Genomic DNA, 26839 nt, shown 5'->3' on the forward strand with positions numbered 1-26839 from the left:
TCTACTTTCTACATAGCCCTTGCTGGAACTCTCTATGTAGACTACGGTGGCCTCAAGGTCACAGAGAACCCCCTGATTCTGCCTACCAAGGGTTGGGATTAAAAGCATACACCATTACACTTGGTATAAAACCTACAACTCTTAAAAAGAATCTTACACAACACAAACCAAATCTCAATGAATGGCTGCTAAGGAAAAGAAATTATTAAGAAAAGGGAAGATATGGCAGATAGAAATGAGGGGACACACAGAGGCAGAAAGAGGAAGAAGAACAGAAGAATAGAAAAGCTGAGTCAAAGATAGAAAGCAAGGTATAAAAATAGCCTGCAGTTGTATATTCCTGCTGTAATTGACCCCAGCACAGTACTTTGGAAAGTAAAGGAACTATCCCTTCCTTACTATACTGCTGGGATTAGAAGACATTTCCTATTTGGCCTGTGACACACAGGAACATGAAAGGCCACAAGGATGCTCAAAAGAGTCAGATGACACCCACATGCTCCATCAACAATCTCAGTTTTTCAAAGTCTTTCATCTGCTGCAAGTCTTTCAGAGTGAGGGTGAAGTCACAGCCTGCTTCATAAACCAGTGTTTCTAGAGTCACCAAATCATCACAGAGGACGAGCAAGCCAGGAATGTGACGCTCCACTCCAAGGCGAACAAGTGACAAGGCACAATCCACCTGAAATTGAAAAGTGACAGTGAGCTCCTGACTAAGTCAAAGTGAGAGCTTCCAGTGCAGAAGCTAATACCTACCATTTCTACACAGTGTCATAGTCAGACTGGTCTTACCACAAAAGTCTTGGCGTTTTGTATCAAACCTTCTCCAACGTATCTGTCAGAGAGATGTGCTGCTGATATAGATATGATTGTCTTAGGACATTAGACTAACAAAAGCAGAGGGAAATGTGGCATGTATAGTAGTGACAAGGCCAAACTGATTATACTCTCTCTACAGCACTTTGTTTCCAAAATAAACCTTTGCTCTGCAGGCTTCCCTGCTCAGTGCCAAGCCATCTGCAGCTACCCAATAAATATTTATTTTTTAGCTAAAACAAAGAACAATATTTCCTTTACTTAAAAAAAATATTTCCTTTACTTGCTCAGTAGACTGACATTTATCCTCGATTTCCTGATCAAAATTACAAAGGACCACCTTCCAATTGATGGAAAATTGCCAGCTATCGCCTACAGCTGACTAGTTACTGGTCTAAAATACACAAAGGGCCTACAAGGAGTGAACAGCAATCTAAGTGTCAGAAATACAAAGAGGGGTAGATGAGGTCTCTGCCATCCAGGGGTGAGGAGAGTGACTCACACCTGATTAGAAGTTCCCACTAAAGCATGTGCTGCGTGACTTTTCCCAGGGAAACATAACAAACATCTAGTCACTGCAGACAGGGCACTGATGACAGATCAGAGAAAGACTCTACCCACGTCATGCTTAGTGATCTGATGATTTTAAATGGAGCCACTTAGAGAAAAAATGGTTTATTTAGAGCAACTACAGCAAAGTGTCTCCTGTTTCTAGCTTATGTAGAACTATCTCTAGCTTACGTAACTTCATGAAAGGGCTGGGCCAGGGGGCAGTCTCTTCTCGTCCACACGGAAATGTGAATGAGCCAACCTATGAAAGGTTGATATACGTAATCGTAACTGCTCTCATTTTAGGCAGCACTAACCATGCCATACCCAGATGATAGCATGCCACAGGACCAATTCATAAACATCTGCACTCAGAGGACTACTCAGTACTGACTGAGGGATGAGTTAATGAGAGTGACAAGTCAAAACAGACTGAAAGCAGAATGAGCATTCAGGAAAACTGCAGCCCTCGGGCATGAGGAATCCCGACAGAAATACACTGCTCCCTCACTTCCTGCTGCATTCACTTGTTCACACTGAGTAAATTTTTATTGGACACTCCCTGTGTGATGCACAAAAAGAAAATGGCAGTGTAACGCCAGACATACAAGACAATGTACAAAACACACAGATCATTAGAAGACATGGAATTCGGTCAGACCAGATGAGGAGCATGGGAAAGGAGGAGGATTGTGAATGATGCCTGGCTTCTCCTCTCACTGAGAGGATGACAATGAGAGAAGGCTTTCAAGAAGTGAGTAAATTCTATCCTGCACACCTGCTGCTAAGGAGCCAGTACAGCTCATGCTGAATCTCAGGGCAAGAAGCCTGATGGTAGGTCTAAATGTAGAATGGAAGGTCTAAAATCTACAGTGAACATTCGGGAACATTTGAGAAGATCTGAATGGGCCTCATGTATAGACAAGACTGGTGTCCATAGCAGCACCCTGGGGAGCAGTGATAAGGGCAAGGCAACAACAGGAGCCACAGGAGCATAGCACAATGAATGCTTATAACAAGGACAAGGAAAACTTGAGCTAGGATTGGAGCCGAGGAGGAAGAGTTTTCTGCAAAGAAAGCGATAGTGCCAATAGGAAAGGATGAAAGTGGGCTTCTAGCTTCAGTGACCACAGCTTCCAGGCAGTGGCAGGTATATTCAGAATGGGGAAATGAGAATAAAGCAAAAACTCAGGCCCCATCCAGAAACAGAGTGACTAACTCTCGGCCTGCTACGAGAAAAACAAGCACTGCAACAGAAGCCTGGGAGAGGGCAGCTCTACTTGACATTCTGCGTGCATACAAGTGAAGGAACTTCCGCTCTCTATCTCAAAGGTAGGAGGGGAGGGGAAGACACAGACCCAGTGAAGGGGAAGGGAAAGGTATAGAGGGAAGGATACCCTAAATACCCTAAGAAAAAGTGGGGAGCCAGGGAACAGGGCAAGAGGGTGGCTATGTCCTCAAGGAGAGAGGCCTTTTCCTCTGGGAAAATCAGAAAAGGTCCTGAGGGAAAAAAAATCCTCAGATTTTCTTTTTTTTTTTAATTTATTTTTTATTTAATTAATTTATTCATATTACATCTCAGTTGTTAGCCCATTCCTTGTATCCTCCCATTCCTTGCTCCCTCCCGCTTCCCCTCCCTACTCCCCTCCCTTATGTCTGGGAGAATGAGGAAATACAAGGATCCAGAGAATTCTGGAAAACTACAGGCGGGTCTGGGCCCTGGGGTCCTCCTCAAACTATGGCACCAACCAAGGAAAATATAGGCAGTAAACTTCAAACCCCTACCCAGACTAGCTGATAGACAGGATATTCTCCACCGTTAAGTGGAGAAGGAGATCTGACTTTCACACAAACTCTGATGCCCAATATTGGACCATGTCCCTTGGATGGAGATGCCTGGTGGCACTCAGAGGAAGGATAATAGGTCACCAAGAAGAGACTCGATACCTTATGAGCATATACAGGGGGAGGAGGTCCCCCTCAGTCATCCTCAGATTTTCAAATGAGATTCAAAGCAAGATCATTTTCTGATGGTGAGGAAAGTGACAGGGGAGGAGGACGACAGAGAACAAAAGAAAAAACACTTGGGGAAAATAAAGGAAAAACACAGCAACAGCAAAGGGAACCCAAAGCCCTCAAACCGCGGCAGAAGAGGAAGAGGGAGCTAAGGAGTGAGTTACAGGGAAAGGCTGAATGAATAAATCAGAGGGAGAGGAGGTGGCAGGGCACAGCACAAGCCAACAAGGACTTGGAAATCCGGTGAGAGGACAATCCACACTGAACGTACACTTCTATCTTCATAGCAATGAAAAGCAGACTCAGAACAATTTTCAAAAAACTGATGCATAATACACAAAAATTGCACAAGCAACCATTGGAAGTCCATTTGTGTTGGCTACACATCAGCCATTTGTGTTTGCTGTCTTCCCCAGTGCTTCCTAGAGTAAACATGTCTAAAGTCAGACTACCAGATGTGAAAGGAAAACAGACACCAGTGAAACTAACAGCAATGTTCCATGAGCTGGAGGCTTCGTGGGGTAAAATTCACCACCGTACACATTGCCTACACCAACAGACAGGTTTTGCTGAAGGCATTTATTAGGCACTAAGGAAAAAGAAGTCCCACATCAATTAAACCTTTAAAAATGAAGAATATAAAATTGGTGAGAAGATATCACTTTGATTGCATCACAGACGACATGAAATGTCAGTACCTTACTTGAAGCCATAAAAAAAAAGTCATTATGAGCATTTTTAAATTATGAAAGACAGGACAGGACATAGCCAAGTAAATACAAAGTACCTCAAGTCTCTTTGCTTTATCATCATCCCTAGTTTCCTCAAAGGGAATTTATGGTGTCTAAAAACTACCACTGTGTCTTACCAAAGCAGCTTCAGATTTACAGAAAAACTAGGCAGGAAACAAACTTTCCACATAGCTGCTACACTTCCTGCCCCACAGAAGAAGTCCCTACTATTGGCCATACACTTCAGACACAGGGCACAGGGCCCTGAGCTAGAACTGATCTGAAAGCCTCCTCCCAGAGGACCAGCTTTCACAGCAGTGGAAGATGTCACGCAAGCTTCCAAAGGCGGGAAGCAGCCAACACTGTACCCAGCTCTATGGCCCATGAAGTGCAAGGACCAGCACAGCACAGTGACCCTAAGGGTGCAAGAGTGGCACACATAATTTGGAAGTAACCAAGAGCTTTCTAACTGGACTTAAGAGCCTCTCAAGAGGGAAACCATACCTAATACTCGCAGCCTAGCCAAGTACTCAGTGCTCGTGAACTCCTAGATCTTGGAAGAGAATCTGCAACTGGCATTGACTAAACCAGCATAATCCCTAACAACAACCATGTGTCCTCACGGCCACAGGTAAGTGTAGTCTTCGCCCTCACCAAGGGAACTTCTCTTTGCAACAGACGGAGACCATACAGAAAACCATGACCAATCAAAACTCAGAGTCTGGTACAAGTCGGGCATATGCCTAAGGAAAACAGAAGTTCCTGAAAAGGCACAATCACAATCACCTATGTTCGCACACTGTAACTGGGCACTAACTACACATTTCTTTCTATGTTAACGTAGCCTGTTAAATTGAGATGGTGATACATCTATTAAAATACAGAGAAAACCAGAAACAGCACATACCATAGTTTACAGTTTATACTTTAAAGGATGATTGTGAACAACTTTCCTTCCAAGAATTTGCTTTGTAAGAATCCAAATGTTACCAAAGCTTCTGGCAAAGGGCAAATGGACAAAAGCATTAAGGAATAGTTCTTTCACCCTTAGGAACTACTGAGATTTCTGGCCAGCTATTCACGTGCGCTGCGTGGACTGAATCCTAAGGTCCCAGCACGGCCAACAACGCTGAGCAGCAGTGCTCGCTCCTCTCACCTGCCCAGCATGGTGCTCTATCTCCTCAGCTCTGCGCTGATACCAGTCCATCACCGTCTCCACTGTAAGCTGGGGCGTCCTGTACTGCAGGAGCTCAGGCTGTGCAGCATACAGGAACTCACTCTCATCCTGGAGGCTCGGCTCCACCACCATTCTGCAAAGCATGACAGGAACAATTAATAACTGCCTGGAATGCTACAGAAAATGACAGAAACAGGGATGAAAATAGAGCAAGTTAAAGAGACGGGGGTGTCTGTGGGACATATGTATATGCAAACTTGTGGGTTAATGGGACATTTGGGGAAACAACATTTTTCCACTAGTTTTCCTAACTTCAAAATTCAGAATGGAAAATAAATCAAAACCACTATGCCAAGGCAAAACCAGATAGGTAGTAACAAAAGCTAAAATACTTTTACAGAACACACACAACTGGCTGCTTCTGACAACCCACCAAATTAAAGTGCCTACACTGGCCAAGAGTCATAGGTAGGATCTTTCCCCGAAGGATTCCAGTTAGAACTGGAATTAAGAAACCTTGCTTTCTGTGTTCATGGAAATAAGAAATGCACTTTATTTGTGTTGATAGTCCACTTTTACCAGCTCCCAGCAACCCAGCACAGCACTGCTCTTGCACAGTGCAGGCCTCCTGGCAGCATTCCCTGTCAGGTGTGAGGATGAGACATCTTAGAGGAGCCTACATGATGATCACTAATTACAAGAACTGTTTATACCGGGAACTGTGGGTGACTGCCTTCCTAGGTAAAGATTAAGAAGAGAATAAAGATGAACTCAAGCTTATCAGATGAACTTCCAGGTCATTCAAGTGAGTTGCTGTCACAGGACAGGTGGCTGGCTAGTGTGAGTACTAAACAGCTGAGAGCTTGAAGATCAAACCCAAATCTGAAGAACAAGTCCATCAGCAAAGGCTATGAAACTTGTGTAGATCATTTTAAAATGTCCAAAACCATTTATTGGTTAAAATAATGAGACAGCATTATACAAAATGCTGTGAAAAGAAAGAAGTCCAGCATAAATCAGGTTCTTAATTATATTTACATTCACTATTTTTTGCTGAGATTCTAAACAGCTGAGTATCTGCTCAGGCCCAGAGACAATAAATACTGGGGCCGTTTATCCACATACTTGAGACCGCTTACTATGCAGGTAATTCCTGTTGCAAGAGAGCTCCATACACACAGGAGTCCTTTGCTCCCCCAGAGATGCCTCCCCAGTACTCTATACAATGCCCACACTGGCCACTCTGATATCTATTAAGTCTGCCTTATTTCAGCAAGACAATAACAAAAACAAAAACAGCAACAACCCATATGATGCTTTTGCAGCCCCTCCTTCATCACCCACTCACATCCTTTGGTAAGAATGAACCTCACTCTCAAGGAAGCTGACTTGCCTTTCATTCTAGTCATAGAGCCAGGATTCTTCTCATCTTTTCTGGATGCTCCTTTTCAGTGGCCCTTGCTAAAACATCCTGATCTATGAAGCATTAAACTGGTACTCCTGGCTCTACTCACTGAGCAACATCTCCCCTCTGCTTCCCTTTCTCTCCCTCTCCATCTCCCCCTGTCTCCCTCCCCCCCCCCCAAGCACTTGCTCACTCTCACTCTCCTGCCCCTCCACCCTCATCCCTTCAATGCCATCACATCGATATTCCAGGTCATTCTGGTTTTGAATTGCTTTCATGAAATGAAGCTAGTCTCCTTAAAATATGTTACTCTTGATATTCTAGAATCTCAGAGTAAAATGCTTTAGAGAACATTTCAATCTGAAAATTCAAAATCTTTACATTCTATTTATTCTTTAAGTTTTCTCCTTTATCATCTATGTCATCTTTTTAGTGCCTATAAATTGAATAGTAGACTTGTTTTATTGAATATTTGATATTATATCCTCAGTTCATATATTTATTCTAATTTCTACGAAAATGCCTTGATTTTGCCTTGAGTTTACCTTAGACTCCTAGTTTTTGTATACTATTTCTGAACTCCCTAAGCAAGCTATCTTAGTCCTGTTGCTATTTTTTGACAGTCCTATGATATTAACAATAGGTTGTTTTAAGATTTTGTTGTTTTTTCTTTAATAACTTCGTATGTGTCTCTAGTGCACTTTGGTCACTCCCAATCCTCTTATTCCTAATATACAAGTCCTCTCTTTCCAACATTACACCTTTTTGTTTTGTGACCCACTGAATAAACAAAGCCACTATGTGGTGGTGGTGTGGGGTTATTTACTGGAACATGGAGGTTATGTTTTTCTTTTTATTTGTTTATGTATTTTATTTGTACAAATTACAGTAACTTATCTCCTGGATTATATTAATTATAATTTTTGAGATTTTCTTCTTTCTGCATGATACGTCCTTCTCACTGACTTTGTTCCACTATCTGTAAATGCTCCTCCTCATTGTGCTCCATCTAGCGGGGTCTATCCTTAGATGTGCAGAGGGCTCTGTGGCTATGACAGGGCCTGCTCCTCCTCATTGTGCTCCATCTAGCGGGGTCTATCCTTAGATGAGAGCTCTGTGGCTTTGACAGGGCCTGTTCGTTTGTTAGCTCCACTGTGTCCAGGTAGTGCCCAAACCTTTCAAGACCATACCTCAGGATCGAGAGGCTACTTCATTTCTCAAAAACACACACAAAACAAACAAACAAAGAACTCTACAAACTTCTACATAAAGGAGATGGGGTGGAAATGTGCAAATTTTCCAAGGACCTGGATCTTTAGTGCATCATTTCACCATCCCTTCTCCAGATGTTCTGCCTGATATCAAGCAACATGGAGGACTAGTAACTCAACTAGCAGTCTGCAGGCCCAAAGGATAAATATCTTGTCTCATGGAAGTAAAGAAGGAGGACAAGTGAAGGGTTCCTTTTCTATTCTGATGGATGGAGAATAGAGACATTCAAATGTGCCCCCTGCTGACTGCCATCCCGTCTCACTATATGCACCCACCTTGTATAGCACTTGATACCTCTTTATTCTTAGGCTTTCCTAAATAAAGTCTTAGAAAAATGAGAACTAAAATTTAACTAAAAATAAAAGTGCATATACATCATGATTATAAATATAAAAATATATCTCCTCATTTGGTAGATTGAAAGACAATACCTTACAGTGAAATGTTGTAATAAATCATTGCTTAAGCAGTTCCCTGTTAACTTTTTGTGTTTTCTCATTAATTTTTATGTCACTAATATTATTTTAAAACTCCTCAAGAATACTCTGGGATGGGGAATACCACCAAGGAGGCCCACATGGATCACAGTTTTTCATAAGGCCTCCTACTGACTCACGCCACAAAGAAATGAAGGCCCTTGTGCTAGTTCACACTGACCTGCATTCCAATTGCTCGCACCAATCTTCAGCTCGATGTTTATGCTCAGCCCAAGGAATGATCATCAACGAGTCACCATTCCAACTAAAAGAACAAAAAGAAAAAAAAAGGGAAGGAAGAAAGAAAGAAAAAGAAAAGAAAAACACTTTTAAATACAAGCTTTTAAACACAAACTACCTGAGCTTTACTATCCAGCCCATGGATATGCCTGCCTTACCAAGGAGGCCTGCAAGCCTCAGGAACATCCAAGTTGGACCCTGCACCACCAACTTCCTGTTTTCCAGGCCCCCTTAGGGTGCACCCAGCTGAGGTGAGCTGAGTGCTATCCCCTGACCTCCACTGTCTGGCCTACTGCTCTACTGCATACCCCAGAAATCCTGCCAAGACCAGAAACATCCAGGTTAGACCCCTTTCCATGAACCCCTTGCCTGCCATATCCCCCTAAAGCACACCCAACAGAGATAAACAGCACCTACTCCTCTGCACTCCATTACCTGGCCAACAACGATGCCTACATCCCCAGTTGTCTGCTGGCATCAGGGACAACCACATGGATAAAAGCCAGCTTAAGAACACAATCAACAACAGTCAGGGCAATATGGCACCACCAGAATAAAGATATCCTACTAAAACAAGCCCTGGACATCCTAACACAGCTATAGCACAAGATGACCTAAAATCCAATCTTATAAAAATGATACAGGCATTTAAAGAGGAAATGTATAAACCCCCAAAGAAATATAGAAAAATATAATCAAACAGGTGAAGGAAATTAATAAAACTGTTCAAGACTTGAAATGGAAATATAAGGAATAAAGAAAAAACAAACGGGGGAAGTCTGGAGATGGGGTGCCTAGGGAAAGAAACAGGAAGTACCAAAATACAAGACATGGAAAAATCTCATGAGTGGAAGATATGACTGAAGAAATCAATACATGAATCAAAGAAAATGTTAAATGTAAAAATATCCTGACACAAAACATCCAAGAATCTGGGACAATATGAAAATACCAAATCCAAGAATCATAGGAATAGAAGAAGGAAAAGATTCCTAGCTCTAAGGTCCAGAAAATATTTTCAACAATATTATAGAAGAAAATTTTCCCAACATAAAGAAAAAGATGCCTATAAGTATACAAGAAGCTTTGAGAACACCAAATGGATTGGACCAGGAAAACAAACAAACAAAAAACAAAAACAAAAAACAAAACTTCTGCCACATAATAATCAAAACATTAAATGTATAGAACAAAGAAAGAATATTAAAAGCTGCAAGGTAAAAAAGGCAGACCCAATCAGAATTACATCTGACTTCTGAACAGATTCTAAAAAGCCAGAAAGGCCTGGGTAGATGTCCTGCAGACTCTGAGACCACATATGTCAACCCAAACTACTATATGCAGCAAACCATTAATCACCATATATGGAGAAAACATAGTATCCCATGACAAAAACAAATTTAAACAATATCTATGCACAAATACACCTCTACAGAAGTACTAGAACAAAAACTCCAACCCAAGGAGGGTAACTATACCCAAGAAAACACAAGAAATAAATAACTCCACACCTGCAAAACCAAAAGAAGGGAAACACACTAAACACACACACACATACAAGCACCCACATGTGCACACACACATACACACACGCAAGCACCCACATGCGAGTGCATGCATGCACGCGCGCACACACACACACACAAACTACCAACATCAAAGGAACAAAAAATAACAATCATTTATCATTAGTATCTCTCAACATCAATGAACTCAACACCCCAATTTAAAAAAAAATAGCATAGGCTAACAAAATGGATGTGAAAAAAAGGATCCATTATTCTGCTGCATACAAGAAATGCATATCAGTGACAAAGATAGACATAACCTCAGAGTCAAGGGCTGGAAAAATGTTTTCCAAGGAAAAAGACCCAAAGAACAAGATGGCATAGCCATTCTAATATCTAGTAAAATAAGCTTTCAACTAAAATTAATCAAAAACGATGGGGAAGGACACTTCATAGTCATCAAAGGAAAAATCCACCAAGATGACTTCTCAATTCTGAACATCGTTACCCCAAATGCAAGGGCACCTACATTCATAAAAAAAAATTACTAAAGTTTAAAACAAGCATCAAAACCTCATAATTTTCTTGATAGATAGCCCTTACCAAAGATAAATCAACATCAGGTAAACAATTTAAATAGGCCTATAAACCCTAAGAAAATAGAAGTAGTCATTAAAAGCCCCGGCCCCAGCAAAAAAACAGCCCTGAGCCAGATAGTTTTAGAGCACAATTTGACAAGATTTTTAAAAAAGAGCTAAAACTCTTCAAACTATTCCACAAAAGAGAAAAAGAAGGAACACTGCCAAATACATTTTATGAGGCCACAGTCACCTTGATACCTAAACCACACAAAGATTCAACAAAGAAAGAGAATTTCAGACCAATTTCCTTTATGAACATTGATGGGAAAATACTCATAAACTGGATCCAAGAACATATCAAAAACAAATCCACCATGATCAATTAGGTTTCATCTCAGAGTTGTAGGAATGGTTCAATATAGGAAAATCCATCAATGTAATCCACCATAGAAACAAACTGGAAAAAAAATGATCCTCTAGGAGGCAGAGACAGGTAGCTCTCTGTCAGTTCAAGGCCTGCCTGGTCTACAAAGTGAGTCCAGGACAGCCAAAGCTATGCAGAGTAACCCTGTAAAAGATAATTTCATTGCATGCTGAAAAAGTCTTTGACAAAATTCAGCATCTCTTCATGATAAAAGTCTGGGAGAGATCAGGGATACAAGGCACATACCTAAACACAGTAAAGGCAATACACAGCAAGCCAATAACCAACATCAAATTAAATGGAGAGAAATTTAAAGCAATTCCACTAAAATCAGGGACAGGACAAGGCTGCCCACTCTCTCCATATCTATTCAATATAGTACCTGAAGTTCTAGTTAGAGCAATAAGACAACTAAAGGAGATCAAGGGGATGCAAATTGGAAAGGAAGAAGTCCTTTTACAGATAATATGATAATATACACGTGACCCCCAAATTCCACCAGAGAACCCCTACAGCTGATAAACACCTTCAGCAAATGGCTGGATATAAAATTATCTCAAAAAAATCAGTAGCCTTCCTATGTACAAATGACAAACAGGCTGAGAAAGAAATTGGGGAAAGTATACCCTTCACAATAGCCACAAATAATATAAAGTATCTTGGTGTAACTTTAGCCAAGAAAGTCAAAGACCTGTATGACAAGAATTTCAAGTCTCTGAAAAAAGAAATTGAAGATATCAGAAGATGAAAAGATGTCCCCTGCTCATGGACTGGTAGGATTAGCATAGCATAGCCATCTTACCAAAAGCACTCTACAGATTCAATGCAATTCCCATCAAATTACCAAATTCTTTACAGACCCTGAAAGAGCAATCCTCAACTTCATATGGAGAGTAAAAAACACAAAGATAACTATAACAATCCTATAAAATAAAAGAACTTCTGGAAGTGTTGCCAACCCTGATTTCAAGCTATACTACAAAGCAATAGTAATGAAAACTGTAAGGTACTGGCAAAAAAAAACAGTCTGGTTGATCAATGGAATAGAATTGAAGACCGAGAATTAAACCCACATATCTATGGACACTTGATTTTTTACAAAGAAACTAAAATCCTACAATGGAAACAAGATAGCATATTCAACAAATGGTACTGGTCTAACTGGTTGTGTGCATGTAGAAGAATGCAAATAGATCCATATCTATCACCTGCTCAAAACTCAAGTCCAAGTGGATCAAAGACCTTAACATAAAACTAGATACACTAAATTTAATAGAAGAGAAAACAGGGAACCAGCCTTGAACACATTGATACAGAACACAACTTCCTGAACAGAAAACTAATAGCTCAGGCACAAAGATCAACAACTAAAAACAAAGAAATCATGAAATGTGCAGGCAAATGTATGGAGCTAGTAAAAAATCATCTTGAGTGAGGTAATCCAGACTCAGAAAGATACACATGATATGCAGTCACTTATAAGTGAGTATTAGGCATAAAGTACAGAATAACCATGCTACAATTCACAGACCCAAAGAAGCCAATGAGGACCCAAGGGAGAATGCTTGAATCTCACTCAGAAGAGGAAATAAAATAGACATCGGAAGTAGATGGTTGGAGGGAACTGGGTAGAAGAGGAAATAGGGAGGGGAACAAGAGGGACCAAGTGTGGGGAGGACAGAGAAAGGACTGAAATCTGTGGGTGGCTGAGAGATCTCTGGGACAGCACCTAGAACAATGGAAACTCCCAGGAATCTGAGTGTGATCCTAGCTAAGACTACGGGAAACAGGCAGAACAGAACCAGAAATGGTCACCTCCTGTAACCAGACAAGATTTCCAGTAGTGGGGCGGGGACACCAACCAAGACAAAAAACCTTCCACTCATAATTTGTCCTGCCTCCAAGATATGCACAGATAAGGATGGGGCAGAAATTGAGGAACTGGCCAATCAATGCTTGGCCCAACTTGAGACCCATGCCATAGAAGAGAACCAACCCCTGACACTATTTTTTATTATATTTCTTTTTTTACATATACACATATTATTACACATAAACAAAATAAACTACATACAGCAAGATAAACCACGAAACAATCAGGAATTATATAAATGTTACATTCATAATGTTCTGGTTATTCGTATATGGCAATCTTGAAGAAACATCTTTTTCTATTTTTAATATATTTTATTAATTTATTCATATTACATCTCAATTGTTATCCCATCCCTTGTATCCTCCCATTCCTCCCTCCCTCCCATTTCCCCTTCCTCCCCTCCCCTATGACCATGACTGAGGGAGACCTCCTCCCCATGTATATGCTCATAGGGTATCAAGTCTCTAAGAAACATCTTCTTATCTTGGTGACTCTAAAATTAATGGTACTCCACTATCCTTGCAGACAGAGGTCTAGCATAACTGTCATCTGAGAGACTTCACCCAGCAGCTGATGAAAACAGATGCAGAGAAACACATAGCCAAACAATAGGCAGAGCTCAGGAAATCTGGTAGAAGGGGGAGGAGTGATTGAAGGAGCCAGAAAGTTCAAGGACACCACGAGAAAATGTACAGAATCAACTAACCTGGGCCCATAGAGGCTCATAGAAACTGAACCACCAATCAAGGAGCATTCACGGTATGGACCTAGGCCCCTACATATATGTAAAAGATGTGCGGCTTGTTTCTCATGTAGGTCCCCTAACAATCAGAGCAGGGGCTGTCTCTGTTGCCCACCTTTGGATTCCTTTACCCTAACTAGGCTGCCATGTCTAGCCTCACCAGATCACCTACTGCAACTTGACATGCCAAGGTGGGTTGGTATCCATTGGAGGCTTCCCTTTTTCTCAGGAAAAAAGGAGGGGGAGGATTGAAGGAGAAGAGTTGAGAGGGAAGGAGTGGGGAGGAGAGGAGGGAGGGAAAACTTCAATAGGGATGTAAAGTAAATTAATAAATGAAAAAAGAACAGAGAACTATAAAATAAAAAAAACACTTTAAGGTAAAAAAATACAAACTATTTAGCTTCATAAGTCATTGGGCTAGAAATACATAAAAGGCATAGCTATGAGGATTGCTATCCATGCTATTCTAGGTGGGTCAGGATGAGTGTATATAATATATATATAACTCAAAAGACAAAACAGAAAAAAAGCAGCACCCTGCTCTTCATTTTTCATCTTTAAAAGGAAAATTCCTAAGAGAAAACACAATGATAAGTAAAACGATGAGTACCTAAGGAATAATCAAGATCCTGCACTGTATGCTTCAGGTCAACCCAGTCTTCTGCACATACACCAGCCATCTATGCAAGTGCTATTTAACTGAGACTCCAATAACGATGGGAATGGTCGGCTGTGTCATCCTCACACAGCAGTCACCAGTTCCATGGACATGTACTAACCATGGGAACAAAGCAACTGATACTAAGTTAATTTTATTTATTACTACTAATCTCAATTTCAATAGCCACATACAACTAGATGCTGTTGTGAATCCCCAGAATGCATATAAAGATGGAAGGAGAGAGCCCAATCTCTGCCATTGTCCTCTGATCTGTGTGTGTGCATACGTGCACTGGCACACATACCAAATTATAAAATATTTTTTAAAAAATCAGTTTAAAGGAAAACAGAGGTGACCACAACATGTTAATACAGAGAGCAGTTCACTACAAATCAAAAGTTACAGAAAACAGAAGCAGTGTAGGGCTTTAAGCACTATCGGCAGAGTCAACAGCCACAGAAACACGGGAAAGAGAAACATATCCAATTAAGAATAAAGACAAAGGTGAGGCACCAGAGTATGTGAGAAAGTAATATCCCACTCTCCTGGTGGCACTCAGAGGAAGGACAGCAGGTTACCAAGAAGAGACTTGATACCCTATGAGCATATACAGGGGGAGGTAATCCCTCTCAGGAACAGTCATAGGGGAGGGGAATAAGGGGAAAAGAGGAGGGAGGGAAGAATGGGAGGATAGAAGGTATGGGATAACCATTGAGATGTAACAAGAATAAATTAATAAAGAAAAAAATGCAAAAAAAAGAATAAAGACAAAATTCTAAAAGGAAAAAAATTTGAATTGTCTGGCTTATGTTGTTCAGTAAAAAAAGATTTTTATTGGTTTTGTTTTTTCTTGTATTTCAGACTATCAATTGTGGCACTTTCCCAGAGAAAGAACTGAAAGCTCTTATGTTGAGTTCTAAAACACTCCATCAACATTGGGAAATTACACCAGTAAAGTGATTGGTCTTCATGTGAGAAGGATAGGAAAGTACTAGAGGGTGCAGCAATGGAGGCAGAGCTGATGAGCTTGGGAAAAGAGCAGTGATGGCTCATTAACTAACAGCACCGTGCCACCAGATACAGCTGAAACAAATTAGCCAGAGTCTAAGTCCCCCAACTATTAAATAAGTTGATCAGATGTTATGCTAAAAGTACAGTTTTTCAACCAACATATAACAGATGAAACTAGTAAACCAAGTGATGAAGATGCATTGTGAACATGTTTATGCTCAGATTTTTTTAAGTTTTGGAATGATTCAGATGCTGACACAGTGCAAAAGCCATAGTATTATTCATTTGTCTCCAAATAGACTATTTTGTTCCCTTTCATGTCAGAAATATTTTATTGCAAGCTGCTGAAATAAAAAGTTAGAAAGATAATATTTTGGATGGAGGCAACCATAAGGCCCACTCTACCAATTGAACAACAAATTAGTGCAATGAATTGGGAAAGGAGAAAAAATACATCTCGGCAGCTATTATAACTTTTCCAATCAAAGCAGACACGGTTCCTTAAGCTACACAAAATGTTTTCAAAAGGAATTTCAGAAAAAAATTATCACAGGCTGCTACTTGTGTTTTCTACACAGAGTATATACAGACCCAAGAATTCTTACTACAGTGGTTAGTAACGGTAGGGCCCTGGGCCAGCGAGATTCATGTGCAATGGACTCTAGAAAATTATAGGACACTTTCATGGGTCTTTTGGGGTTTTTTGTTTTTTGTTTTTTGTTTTTTTAATTTTAATTTAATTAATTTATTCAGATTAGAACTCAATTGCTATCCCATCACTTGTATCCTCCTATTCCTCCCTCCCTCCCGCTTTCACCCTATTCCCCCCCCCCAGGTCTATGACCGAGGGGGGCCTCCTCCCCCACTATATGGTCATAGTCTATCAAGTCTCATCTTGGTAGCCTGCTTATTCTTTCTTTGAATGTCACCAAGCCTCCCTAGCAAGGGGAGGTGGTCAAATAAGGGGCACCAGAGTTCATATCAGAGTCAGTCCCCGCTCTCCACATAACTGTGGAGAACCTCCTGTCCATTGGGTAGATCACAGTAGGAGTTTGATGCCTACTATTGTATTGTCCTTGCTTAGTGCAATAGTTTGAGCAGACTCCCCTGGGCCCTGATCCACCCATCACGATGTTCTTCTTGTAGGTTTCTAGGACCCTCTGGGTCCTTCCCTTTGCTCATCTCCTATATTCCTCTTACCTGGATTCTCAGTAGGATGTCCTCACATCTGTCCCAATCTCCTGCTAAATGAAGACTTTTGCGGAACGTGCCTTTTGGGCTAGTGCTTAATTATAAGTGAGTATATACCATGTGAGTCTTTCTGCTTCTGGGTTAATCCACTCATTATGATCATTTCTGGTCCTCATGGGTCTTTTTGAATGAAATAAATAATAACCCCATTAAAACAGTAAAAATAAGTTCTGCTCAGAGGCCTACACTGAAAGGTAGATCTAGAGAGCCCTGTTAGTGATGATGCGTTTAGTTTACTATCAAACCACAACCAGCTCCCCTCCTTATCACTGACAGCAATGATCAGCAACAACACTCAACGTTTACTGAGCTCTTGCTATGCCCCAAACAGTATGCGATGCTTTTAATTCATGTGCACTCAGTCCACCAATCTAACAAAGCCAGCTATATTATTTCCTTTACCTTCCAATAAACTAGTCATCTAGGAAATTAATTTCTACCAAACATGGCTTAATTTCAGTTCTGATCATCAATGTTTACACAATAAAAAACAAAAGCCAAGCATGGCTACAGGCCCATGACAGGCCTCAGGCAGGAGCACCTTCAACGCAAAATTAACACTGAACACACAACACATTCTAGGTAATCTCAGGCTATACAGTGAGACTCTGTCTCAAAGGAAAAAAGCCAAAGAAAGCAAAATTTCTTTTTGTTGCTTTGATTTCTTGCAGTTGTTACTACAAATTATTTTATAATCCCTTTTAGAATGTCATAGTACTAGCTAAAAGAGAACAGTAAGTTCTTAATTTTACCTCAGATAACATCTAAGAGATGTTATCTCTTCCCAAACCAGAATTAAGACCCCTTCAAGGCAGGTTTAAGGACTAATCTCACATGTCAACTTGAGCACTAGGATTACTGGAAGACAGGCTTCTCAGGATGTTTGGGTAAGTATCTTTATTTGGTTAACTGAGGTAGGAAGACCCAGCCACTGCGTGTGGCACCATTCCCTGGGCTGCTATACTGGACCTTAAGAAAAAGAGCAAATGAACTGAACACAAGCATTCATCAACCACTTTGTGCTTCCTGACTGTGGATTCAACATGAGCAGTTGCTTCAAGCTCCTGCAACCTTGACTTCTCAGCCATGATGGCTTATACCTACGGGTTAAAGACAAATCAAACACCTCCCACAGGTTGTTTTTACCAGAGTATTTTATCACAGCAACTCAAAAAGGAACAATGACAGCAGAGTTTTTATTTATTTTGTCTACTGCTATTCCTTAGCAACTAAAGCAGTGCCTGGCGTTTAGCAGACTCTAAACAGTATGTGTTTACTAAATTAAATAATTAATAGAACAACAAAGAATTTCAATATTCTTGTGGATAATATAAAAGGTGAGAACTATAATATGACAACAGAAGTGAATAGTCTATTCATAATAACAGACATGCCAGTGAGACTTATAGATCAAAGTGAGGTAAGGAATGGCATCCTAATCTTATTGTTATATTGATGGAAGGCAAAGTTCCACAGCTGGGAACACAAGTGATTGGAGTATTTGTGTGTACTGGCTTTGAAGGCAGGTGGGCATTTCATTGTATGTCACATGGGAGGGAGGACAAAAACAGATTCATCTTTGAAACTGACTGCTACAGCTCAGGTGAAATGCTCACATAGGCTCATGTATTGGTACATTTGGTCCCCAGACGATGGCAACCGCTCAGGGAAAATGTAGAACTGTTTAGGAGGTAGGGCCTGCTGGAGAACAGTGGGCGATCTATCTCTGCCTTTTTCTGTGTCTCCGTCTTCGCTCCACTCCTCACCCTCCTCTTCCTGAATGCTATGATACAAGCAGCTACTGCATATTCATTCCTTCCCATAATAATGGAGTGTATCCCCCTCAAAAGTCAGAATAAATCTTCCTTCTGTACAGTGTCCCTAGTCAATCTTCCGTCACAGGGAGAGGAAAGCAGCACCCCAGCCATTCTTCACAACTCAGAACAACTTACTGATGCACAAGATAAACAAGATGAAATTTAGGGAAATTTAGAGGAAAACCGTAGTGCTTTACTCTAAAATATTAACCATGTAAGTCACTCGCCACTGAGTTATGTGCAATTACAATCCACAAACCACTAGAAATCCTACACTGCTACAAGATCTGTAGAAAGCTCGGCTAATCATGAAGCCTTTAAGCCAAGCTCTAGAAACACAAAGCTGCATGTACAGACGCCTTCTTTCTTTCGTATTATTCTTTTTCACACTCCATTTGAAGTCCAAACTTTAAATGAATCATCCCTACTTTTAAAAAAATACAACTAGTAAACTGAAATTTTCTCTTTACAAAGCAATGGCTGTTTTTGTTTGACTTTAGGATTCTTTGTATTGAAGCCCTGTTCACATGTTTTCTGAATTATTAGCTACATTGGTTTCATTTGAAGGTAGCATTTATCTGTCAGCAGGAAAGGGATGAATATAATAAGTTCTATTATAGTCAACAATCCTCTAGCCAAATACTTCTTGAACTAAATATAAATGTTTTATTTCAAGCCAACTGTATGAAGAACACACTTCCAGAAGTTCTTTTGTCCAGGTTATATGCCTTGAGACAAAGGCTGAGCAGACAGTGTACTGCTACTAATTGCTACCTCTTATGCATTGGTTTTAAGATGTAGGCTTCAATTTATTTCTATTACTTAGCAAAGGAGAAAATGTTCTAGTAAATAAAGCCTCCAAAATAGTGATAATTTGGGCCCACATGTCTAACTACACTGGTGCTATCACCACTAAACAAGTCAAGCTGATCATACACTCAGTGGGAAACCCATCACAAAGCCAGGGACCACTCACAGCAGAAAGAGACCTGCTTCATTCCAAGTTTGGGCTTGTAGATGATTAAACTAGTACATATAAAGCTCTTAAATAGCTCCCAGCACACAGTAAGTGTTCAGTACTAAGTATTATGAGCATTTTGTTATTTTTCACATCAGAAAAGTAGTAAATATAAGATACATATTATTTTGGTTAACATTATAAGATATAGCTTATTATCATAGCAATATAATAATATAGCTTATTGTTATAAACTATATCACCACAGTGATAATTTCCAAAGTGTCCTGGTCTTCCTGCTCAATGTTTAAAAAGATTTATAAAAATGAGATTTTAATTTTGAAATGATTTGACTATTTCAGAATACTAGTTTGGGGAAAAAAATCATTGCAGTTTAAGGAAAAGACACAAGGTCCAGTTGGATTTCCACTACAGAACTTCCCAAAAGAGTCAGTTATATAATTAAGAGTGTTCTATATAAGATAATTAATGTCAAGAAAACAAGGAACAACAAATGAGTAGAGATATCACTGGACTAAACGTATCTTCCACCATTACCACCTAATGAAGAGCTGACCCTAATTTTTAAAAAGGGCTCCTCAGCTTCATTGTAAGCACATACCTTCCTGTAAGCACTGTCACTATCCCCTGAACACCACAGAAGTGCTTGGGAGTGGAGTTTCCAAAAGTAATCAGGCTAGCAAGGATCTACCCCACTGAACTCTGACCTCAAAAGCTCTGCTATTTGTATGATAACACACCACCATCTCTCCAGACTGATCACCTGGTCATGAAGCCAGCCTATAGATGCCCTGGGCTTTTTCTATAGTTTTTATGCACAGTATCCAAAGTTTTAAGAGTAAATAAAGTGATATACACTGAATCAAACACCTTAATGCATATTTTATTACCAAATAGAAGTTTGATACCTGATAGCATTTTTCTTATTACAAATACAATGTTTAAACAGACTTGCCTATATCAAAAATTGAAGAAAGTGTCTCCCAGGGTTATTTATATGTTAATTAAATAGAGTAGGATAAAGACAAACTGCTGTTACTGACAAGTATTTACATATTAATGAAATCTTGACTAGCAAAGACATTGTGTGATCAAAAAGAATTATAGGAACCATTTTCCTGAGGCAATTCAGCCATTCAGAATTCTTCCACTCTATTTAAGGATTATATGTTCTAAAACCATTGGTAAGGTCACTCAAGTTTATACAAAAATGAGTAAGGAAAGAAAAGTCTTATCTCCATGAAAAGTCTAATTTTGTTGCAATCAATAACACTGGGTCTACTAACTTCATCTTTTAAGGGGAAGGCATCAGCTTAAAAACAAGCAAGGTGGGGCGGATACCCTCTCAACCTTAGTTTCAAATGAAAACAGAGGCTTCATACTAAGTCACATTACAACTATATGGCAATAGTTACATCTACTCTAAAACAATAATGCAAATATAATTCATTGTTAATTCCAATTTCAATTTGGTCGTGACTTCCCCTGAAATGTTTGATGATAATCCCTTTTCTGCTTATTTCAAGAGTATGCCATAAAAATTGTTATGTGCAAAAGAAGAATATAAACTACAGCAGGGCGTGGTGGCTAACACCTTTAATCCCAGCACTTGGGGAGGCAAAGGCAAGCAGATCTCTGTGAGTTCAAGGCCAGCTTAATCTATAAAGTGAGTCCAACACAGCCAAGGCTACACAGAGAAACTATCTCAAAAACCAAAACATAGACACACACATAGACAAAGAATATAAACTACAAACAAATGTTCTAACTTCATTTTTCAAATTTTTGAATAAGAGAAAACAAATCACACGCTAATTTTAAATAACAGAATTCCACATAGCTAGTATCAGTAATACCGACAGGATGCTAATGGTGCAACTTTTAGTTTGAAATATTAGTTTCTGTCTTCTGAATCAGAGAAATTGGCCAGAACCCATCTTCCCTTTAAATAACAGGAAGACAAGAATGAATGCAGGCATAAGGCAACTACCCCTCCAGCCAGACCCACGGCCAGATAGATAAGGGGATCAGAACACTCTCCCTGACACAAGCATGAGTTCTCGACTTCAGAAATGGCCAGCACAGACCATTTATAAAGGATGTTCCTTTCTTCTATCCACTGCCTCAGAGGCCACCAGGTAAGACAAACCCAATATACAGCCACGTTTCTCTCTGCTGACAGCAGCTCAGAGACATTTTATTCAAGGTGGAACTCAATTAGAAGACAAGTGATGAAAGTTTCATTTCTAAAGGAAATAGCATTTCTATATTTTCTTTGAGAATCAAAAATAAAAAGATGTAATGTGATCTTACCATAGGCAATATTTCATTACAATAGTGAAAATATGGTGAGGATAGAACACACAATAAACTTTTGAAAATTTCAGGACAAAAACATTATTAATGGAAAGATTAGGCTACATGAAACATAAGTAAACTAAAATTTCATACTTCTTCGATGGAAATTACATTTTTGTTCATCGCTGAAACCCAGGCTATCCTCAAACTCATGGCATGCACTTTCCATTCATCAGGCTACCAAAAGCTAATATTACAGATATGAGCCAATATGCCTGGTTGCTGACTCATTCGCCACTAAGGGGTTAATGGAGGATATCATGAGCACATTGTGATTAATATTTATCCCACCCACCCCTGTTCTACTCACACTTTCCAGGGTCACATACTGGACTTTGAAGGCTTAGATCCAAACCTTGCCTTCTCCAAGAATGCTTTTCCTCATCCTCCTTTGCAATGGAAAAGAATCTCTCCTATCTCTAAAACTATCTGTATTCCTCATATTTTATTACTTATGTATATACATGTATGTATTTGGGCATGCACCTGCCATGGCTCAAGTGCAGGGGTCAAAGGACAACCTGTGGGAATCAGTTCTCTCCTTCCACCACATTGGTCATCAGGCCTGGTAACATGGGCCTTTACCCACAGAGCCACTGGGTTCACTCCACGCTCTCAACTTCCATGGATTATGAGGTAGTCATATCAGTGCCTATCTCACTAGCCTTCCCTGCTAGATTAGAATTTATCCAGAGAAGGAGAACATATTGTATTCATATTTCTATCTACCTGACCAAGCTAATATAATACCTGTGTATTATACACAAACATTAGCTAAAATTGCTCATGAAAAATGCAAAATATTATGTGTCTTCTTCACTGGATCGTAACCAAAAGGCTGAGAAGTGATATGGCTCATCTTCTTTAAGCTATCTTTTCAAAAGAAATAAAATAAAATAATTTTAAAATATCTTAATTTTTAAATCAGTCTCATATATACTCATGACTAGTTATGAATTTCAACAAAAAATATTAAAACTAAAAAGTACATCTGTTTTACAAGATAACACTAATATATTCTTTACGGCAAACAACCTTCCAGAATACTTATAAAACTATAAAATCATGTCCATGGAAAAAAATTGTAGAAAGATCTCCTGTTGCTTTTACAGGGAAATAAAAACAATAATGCTTTACCTTCTGAAATGAAAACTTCCTGGAGTCAATAGTGACTTCATTGAAAATATTCCAAGTATTAAATTTCAGAGAACTGGAGGTTATTGTTAATGATATAGTGATAACGTTACATGAATTATCTAGATTCAGGCATTGTGGTGCATGCCTAAAATCCCAGGGCTCAGGGGGCTGAGGCAGGGGGAACATGAGCCTGAGGATAGCCTGAGCAGCACAGTGAATTCAAGGTAAGCCCAGTCCCTGTATAGCAAGACTCTGCCTCAACTCTCCCCACCAAAAATTATATTGATTTGAAATATAAGGCAAATCAATTTGACATAAGCAATTAGTTGTAAAATTGTTTACACTTACCCTTGATGATATGGCATATAAATTATTGGGGAACTAGATGAAAATAGTAATCAGAAATGTGGGACTCAATCATTAATCATCACAATACCAGGAAAGAAAAAGGGAACATCTGCGAAGCAGTGACTATTCACAGTCCTTCTGCATGGGATAGCACACTTTTCAGAGTCAAACCTTCAACTGCCAAATAATCTCATTAAATTTCCATAGTTACAGACACATACACTGCAACACTGCCACAGTAACAGTTTCCTGGATCACATGGAGAAGGTGTTGCAGACATCCTATTCCATTAACAAAATCTCAGCATTTACACTATAAATACTTTGTTCTAATAATACAAAATAAATATTCAGTCTATTCTTAGGATTATTCAGGAATATATTATAAAGAATATTTTTATTAACTAGTAAATGTATCATAGAATTTCACAACTGACAGACACTTCAATACATAACTTACTTCCATGTGCTAAAAGTACAGAAAGGGAACTGGAGGAAGGGACGACTCAGTGGTTAAGAGAATTTGCTGCTCTTGCAGCAGACCTGGGTTCAATTCCCAGTGCCCACCTGACAGCACAAAACCATCTGTAACTCCAGTTTCAGGAGTACAATGCTCTCTTCTGGCCTCCATGGGCACCAGGCATGCCAGTGGTATACATATAAGCAGGCAAAAACTTGTACACATAAAATAATGTTAAAAACAGTAACTTCTAAAAATGCAAATAAATGAGATCTATGTGCAATGCAGTAACCTTGAACAGGCTCTTCCAATAATAAGTGTGGGGGGGGGATTAGTAAAACACTAGATGAGTAAATCTGTAAACTTCATTGGATTGTATAATAAGTTGGCTATAATGGATTGAAATGCAAATGTACCCCCATAAATTGATATTCTGGCAAACAACTTACAGGTAGCCTATTTCATGATGCTGATGAACAATTTTCTCTGTAAAATATTTCAGGCATGCCCAGTCTTTTGATAGTGAGACAAAATGTTACCATCTACAAAATCCACACTAGAGAACTATACTTTCAATTTATAGCTCCCAACCAAAAGAATCTCCCAGTGTTTTAAGCCTAAGTTTGCAGTCTTACATTGAGTTGTATTCCCAGCTATCCTTGGGGCACATGAACAAAAGATAGCACTCAGCCAACCAGACACCCTGATTCCCACTTGCATGTGTACCCCTCTTCCAACAAGTACATGAGATGCTATTCCAGCCATTCTGGAATTTCAAGTTTCTATCAGGTTTCCGTCACCCTCCTTCTTCATGTCACTAGAACTCACAACCTGCAAGTGTTCTGCTTCAGTTCCTGCCTCCAGGTTTCTGCCTTGAGTTCCTGCCATGACTTCCCTGGATGATGGACTACAGGCTGGAAGAGGAAATAAGCCCTTTTCTCCCCAAGTTCCTTTTGTTCCTGGTGTTTTATCACAGCACTAGAAATGCCAACTGAGACAGGACCATTCTTCTTCCTTTTACTCTAACAACAATGCTATAATCACATCATTTACATGAGAGACAATGGAAGTACAGAAACTAAATCCAGACCCTGAGTTTTAGGCAACTGAGAGCCAGAACTCTCACCCTTAGCTGCATTACATCCAGAGACAACTGAGTCATGCAAATTACCTCTTCATCAGGTTACAGTCATCATCCTGAAAAGGTTTCACAGGAAGAAAGAGTGGTTAAAAAAAAACTAGATTAAAATAAAGAAAATTCTTTCTTAAATGTGCTATACAATCTCAACTCATGAAAAATAAAAAGCTCATTTATGTGATGTCTGTCTCTATGAAGCAAACAAAGATCCTAACAAAGAATCTTAAGAAATGTCACTTTGGGGCTTCAAAACAGCCAATCAGAATATAAAATGCAATGACATAGATAGGTAGCTAATAAAATGATACATCACCTGTGACAAAGAAAAATGTAATTTCAAAGCTTTACACCACTTGGTCACATTTCATCAATGCCAAATACATCTGATGATTTAAGATATAAAACACAAAATAGGATGCTTCCCAGCCAAGTGAATGATAAAATTTGGATCAATTAAAACTGGCTAAACAGGAACTAGAGAGACAGCTCAGTAATTAGAGTGTTCTCTGCTCTTCCCGAGGACCTTGGTTCAGCTCCCAGTACACATGTCAGGATGCTCATAACTGCCGTAATTCCAGCTGCTGGGGATCAGACACATCTGGCCTCCATAGACATTTGCAAGCCATACCCACACCCACAAACACACAGCCAAACATCATTGAAATGAAAAATAATTCTTTACAAAAATACTGGCTAACCAGGACATCCCAGGTTGGCCAGTGCAGCGCGTACTCCAGAGGTAAGTTCTGTGCTTGGGTGCTGTGGTCCCAGGGACAAGCACTGTGATGAGCTGTTACAGTCACATCAGCACCTCTGTCCTTACGTTATCACACCCACTGAGAGCAGTCTGACTGAAGAATGAGAGAAGCAGGCATCCTCCCAGGCTCATGGGACAGGCAAACAGGGCCTGTAAGCAAGGGCCAGACTGCCAAAACTGGCAAGCACACTGCATGGTACTCAGAAGCCTTCAAGTGAGTACTTACAACTTTCTTTAGGGTACTTTCTGGGCACATATCTAATTTGTTCACATAAAATCCCAGATAAACAGAGTAGCCAATATCTGACCCATGAGTACTCACTCTGGTCACAAGACAAAGCACAAAGATTAGCATGAGAAGCCTAATACTACAAAGGTTCTTCTCTGAGCCCAAGAAGGAAAAGCACAGTGACACAGGATCTGCACTGAGGCAAAGTCTCAGAGAAGACTTACTGATTCAGTTCTGTCTTGTGCTCTACTCTGTTCAATCCCCCTGTCTTCTAAGACTGAATCTGCCAAAGGGAACAGACCAGCCTGGGGCTAGGTCCCTTGTCTCAGCCCTCGGGGCTGGGGCTGGAACTGATTTGGTTTCTGTGAGTGCATTGCTTTCCAGTATTCTGCTTCCATTCTCCCTGGAACTGCATCTGCCTTCTCCTGCCTGTTCTTACTTCTCTTCCTCTATTGACTTTTTTCTCCGGTATATTACCTCTACTGATCTAGTATTAATTGACTGGCTCTCTTTTCATTCCTACATTCCATAACTAATAAATCAGTACAAGCCCTATTCTCTTTCTGGCCATTGGATCATCACAAGGAGCTTCCTCCAATCTCCTAAGGAAACTTGACATCTCTTATTTCAATGGAAGGACAGAAATACACAGTCACCCTGGTGCCATCCTTAAGAAGAGCTAGGAAGTCACTGCACTTGGAAGGATGTCCTGCTCTCTATGGTGAGTTTCAGGTAAGTGAGGGCTCCTTACTAAGACTCTTATCTCAAAAGCAAAACAAAGAGTAAAAATAAAATAAAGAAAAAGAGCTACTACGCTCTCAAGAGATCATAAGTGGTACTGCTGGTACTTGACTCTACACAGGCTTAGGACAGAGATGCCC

The 26839-nt window shown here is 39.9% G+C and overlaps 1 protein-coding gene across 2 annotated transcripts in view; it reads right to left on the bottom strand.

Moving 5' to 3' along the window:
* NBAS (NBAS subunit of NRZ tethering complex) overlaps positions 1 to 26839 on the bottom strand; it is a 302855-nt gene that overhangs the window by 199961 nt on the left and 76055 nt on the right. For both annotated transcript variants that reach the window (XM_084791395.1, XM_084791394.1), the window contains exons 22-24: positions 8624 to 8707; positions 5269 to 5422; positions 497 to 682 (exon numbers count right to left, since the gene is read on the bottom strand). In XM_084791395.1, the coding sequence (XP_084647521.1) occupies positions 497 to 682; positions 5269 to 5422; positions 8624 to 8707 (424 nt within the window). The remainder of the gene's footprint in view (positions 1 to 496; positions 683 to 5268; positions 5423 to 8623; positions 8708 to 26839) is intronic.

Source organism: Acomys minous, assembly GCF_964271855.1.
Source record: "Acomys minous genome assembly, chromosome: 8".
NCBI classification, from domain to species: domain Eukaryota; kingdom Metazoa; phylum Chordata; class Mammalia; order Rodentia; family Muridae; genus Acomys; species Acomys minous.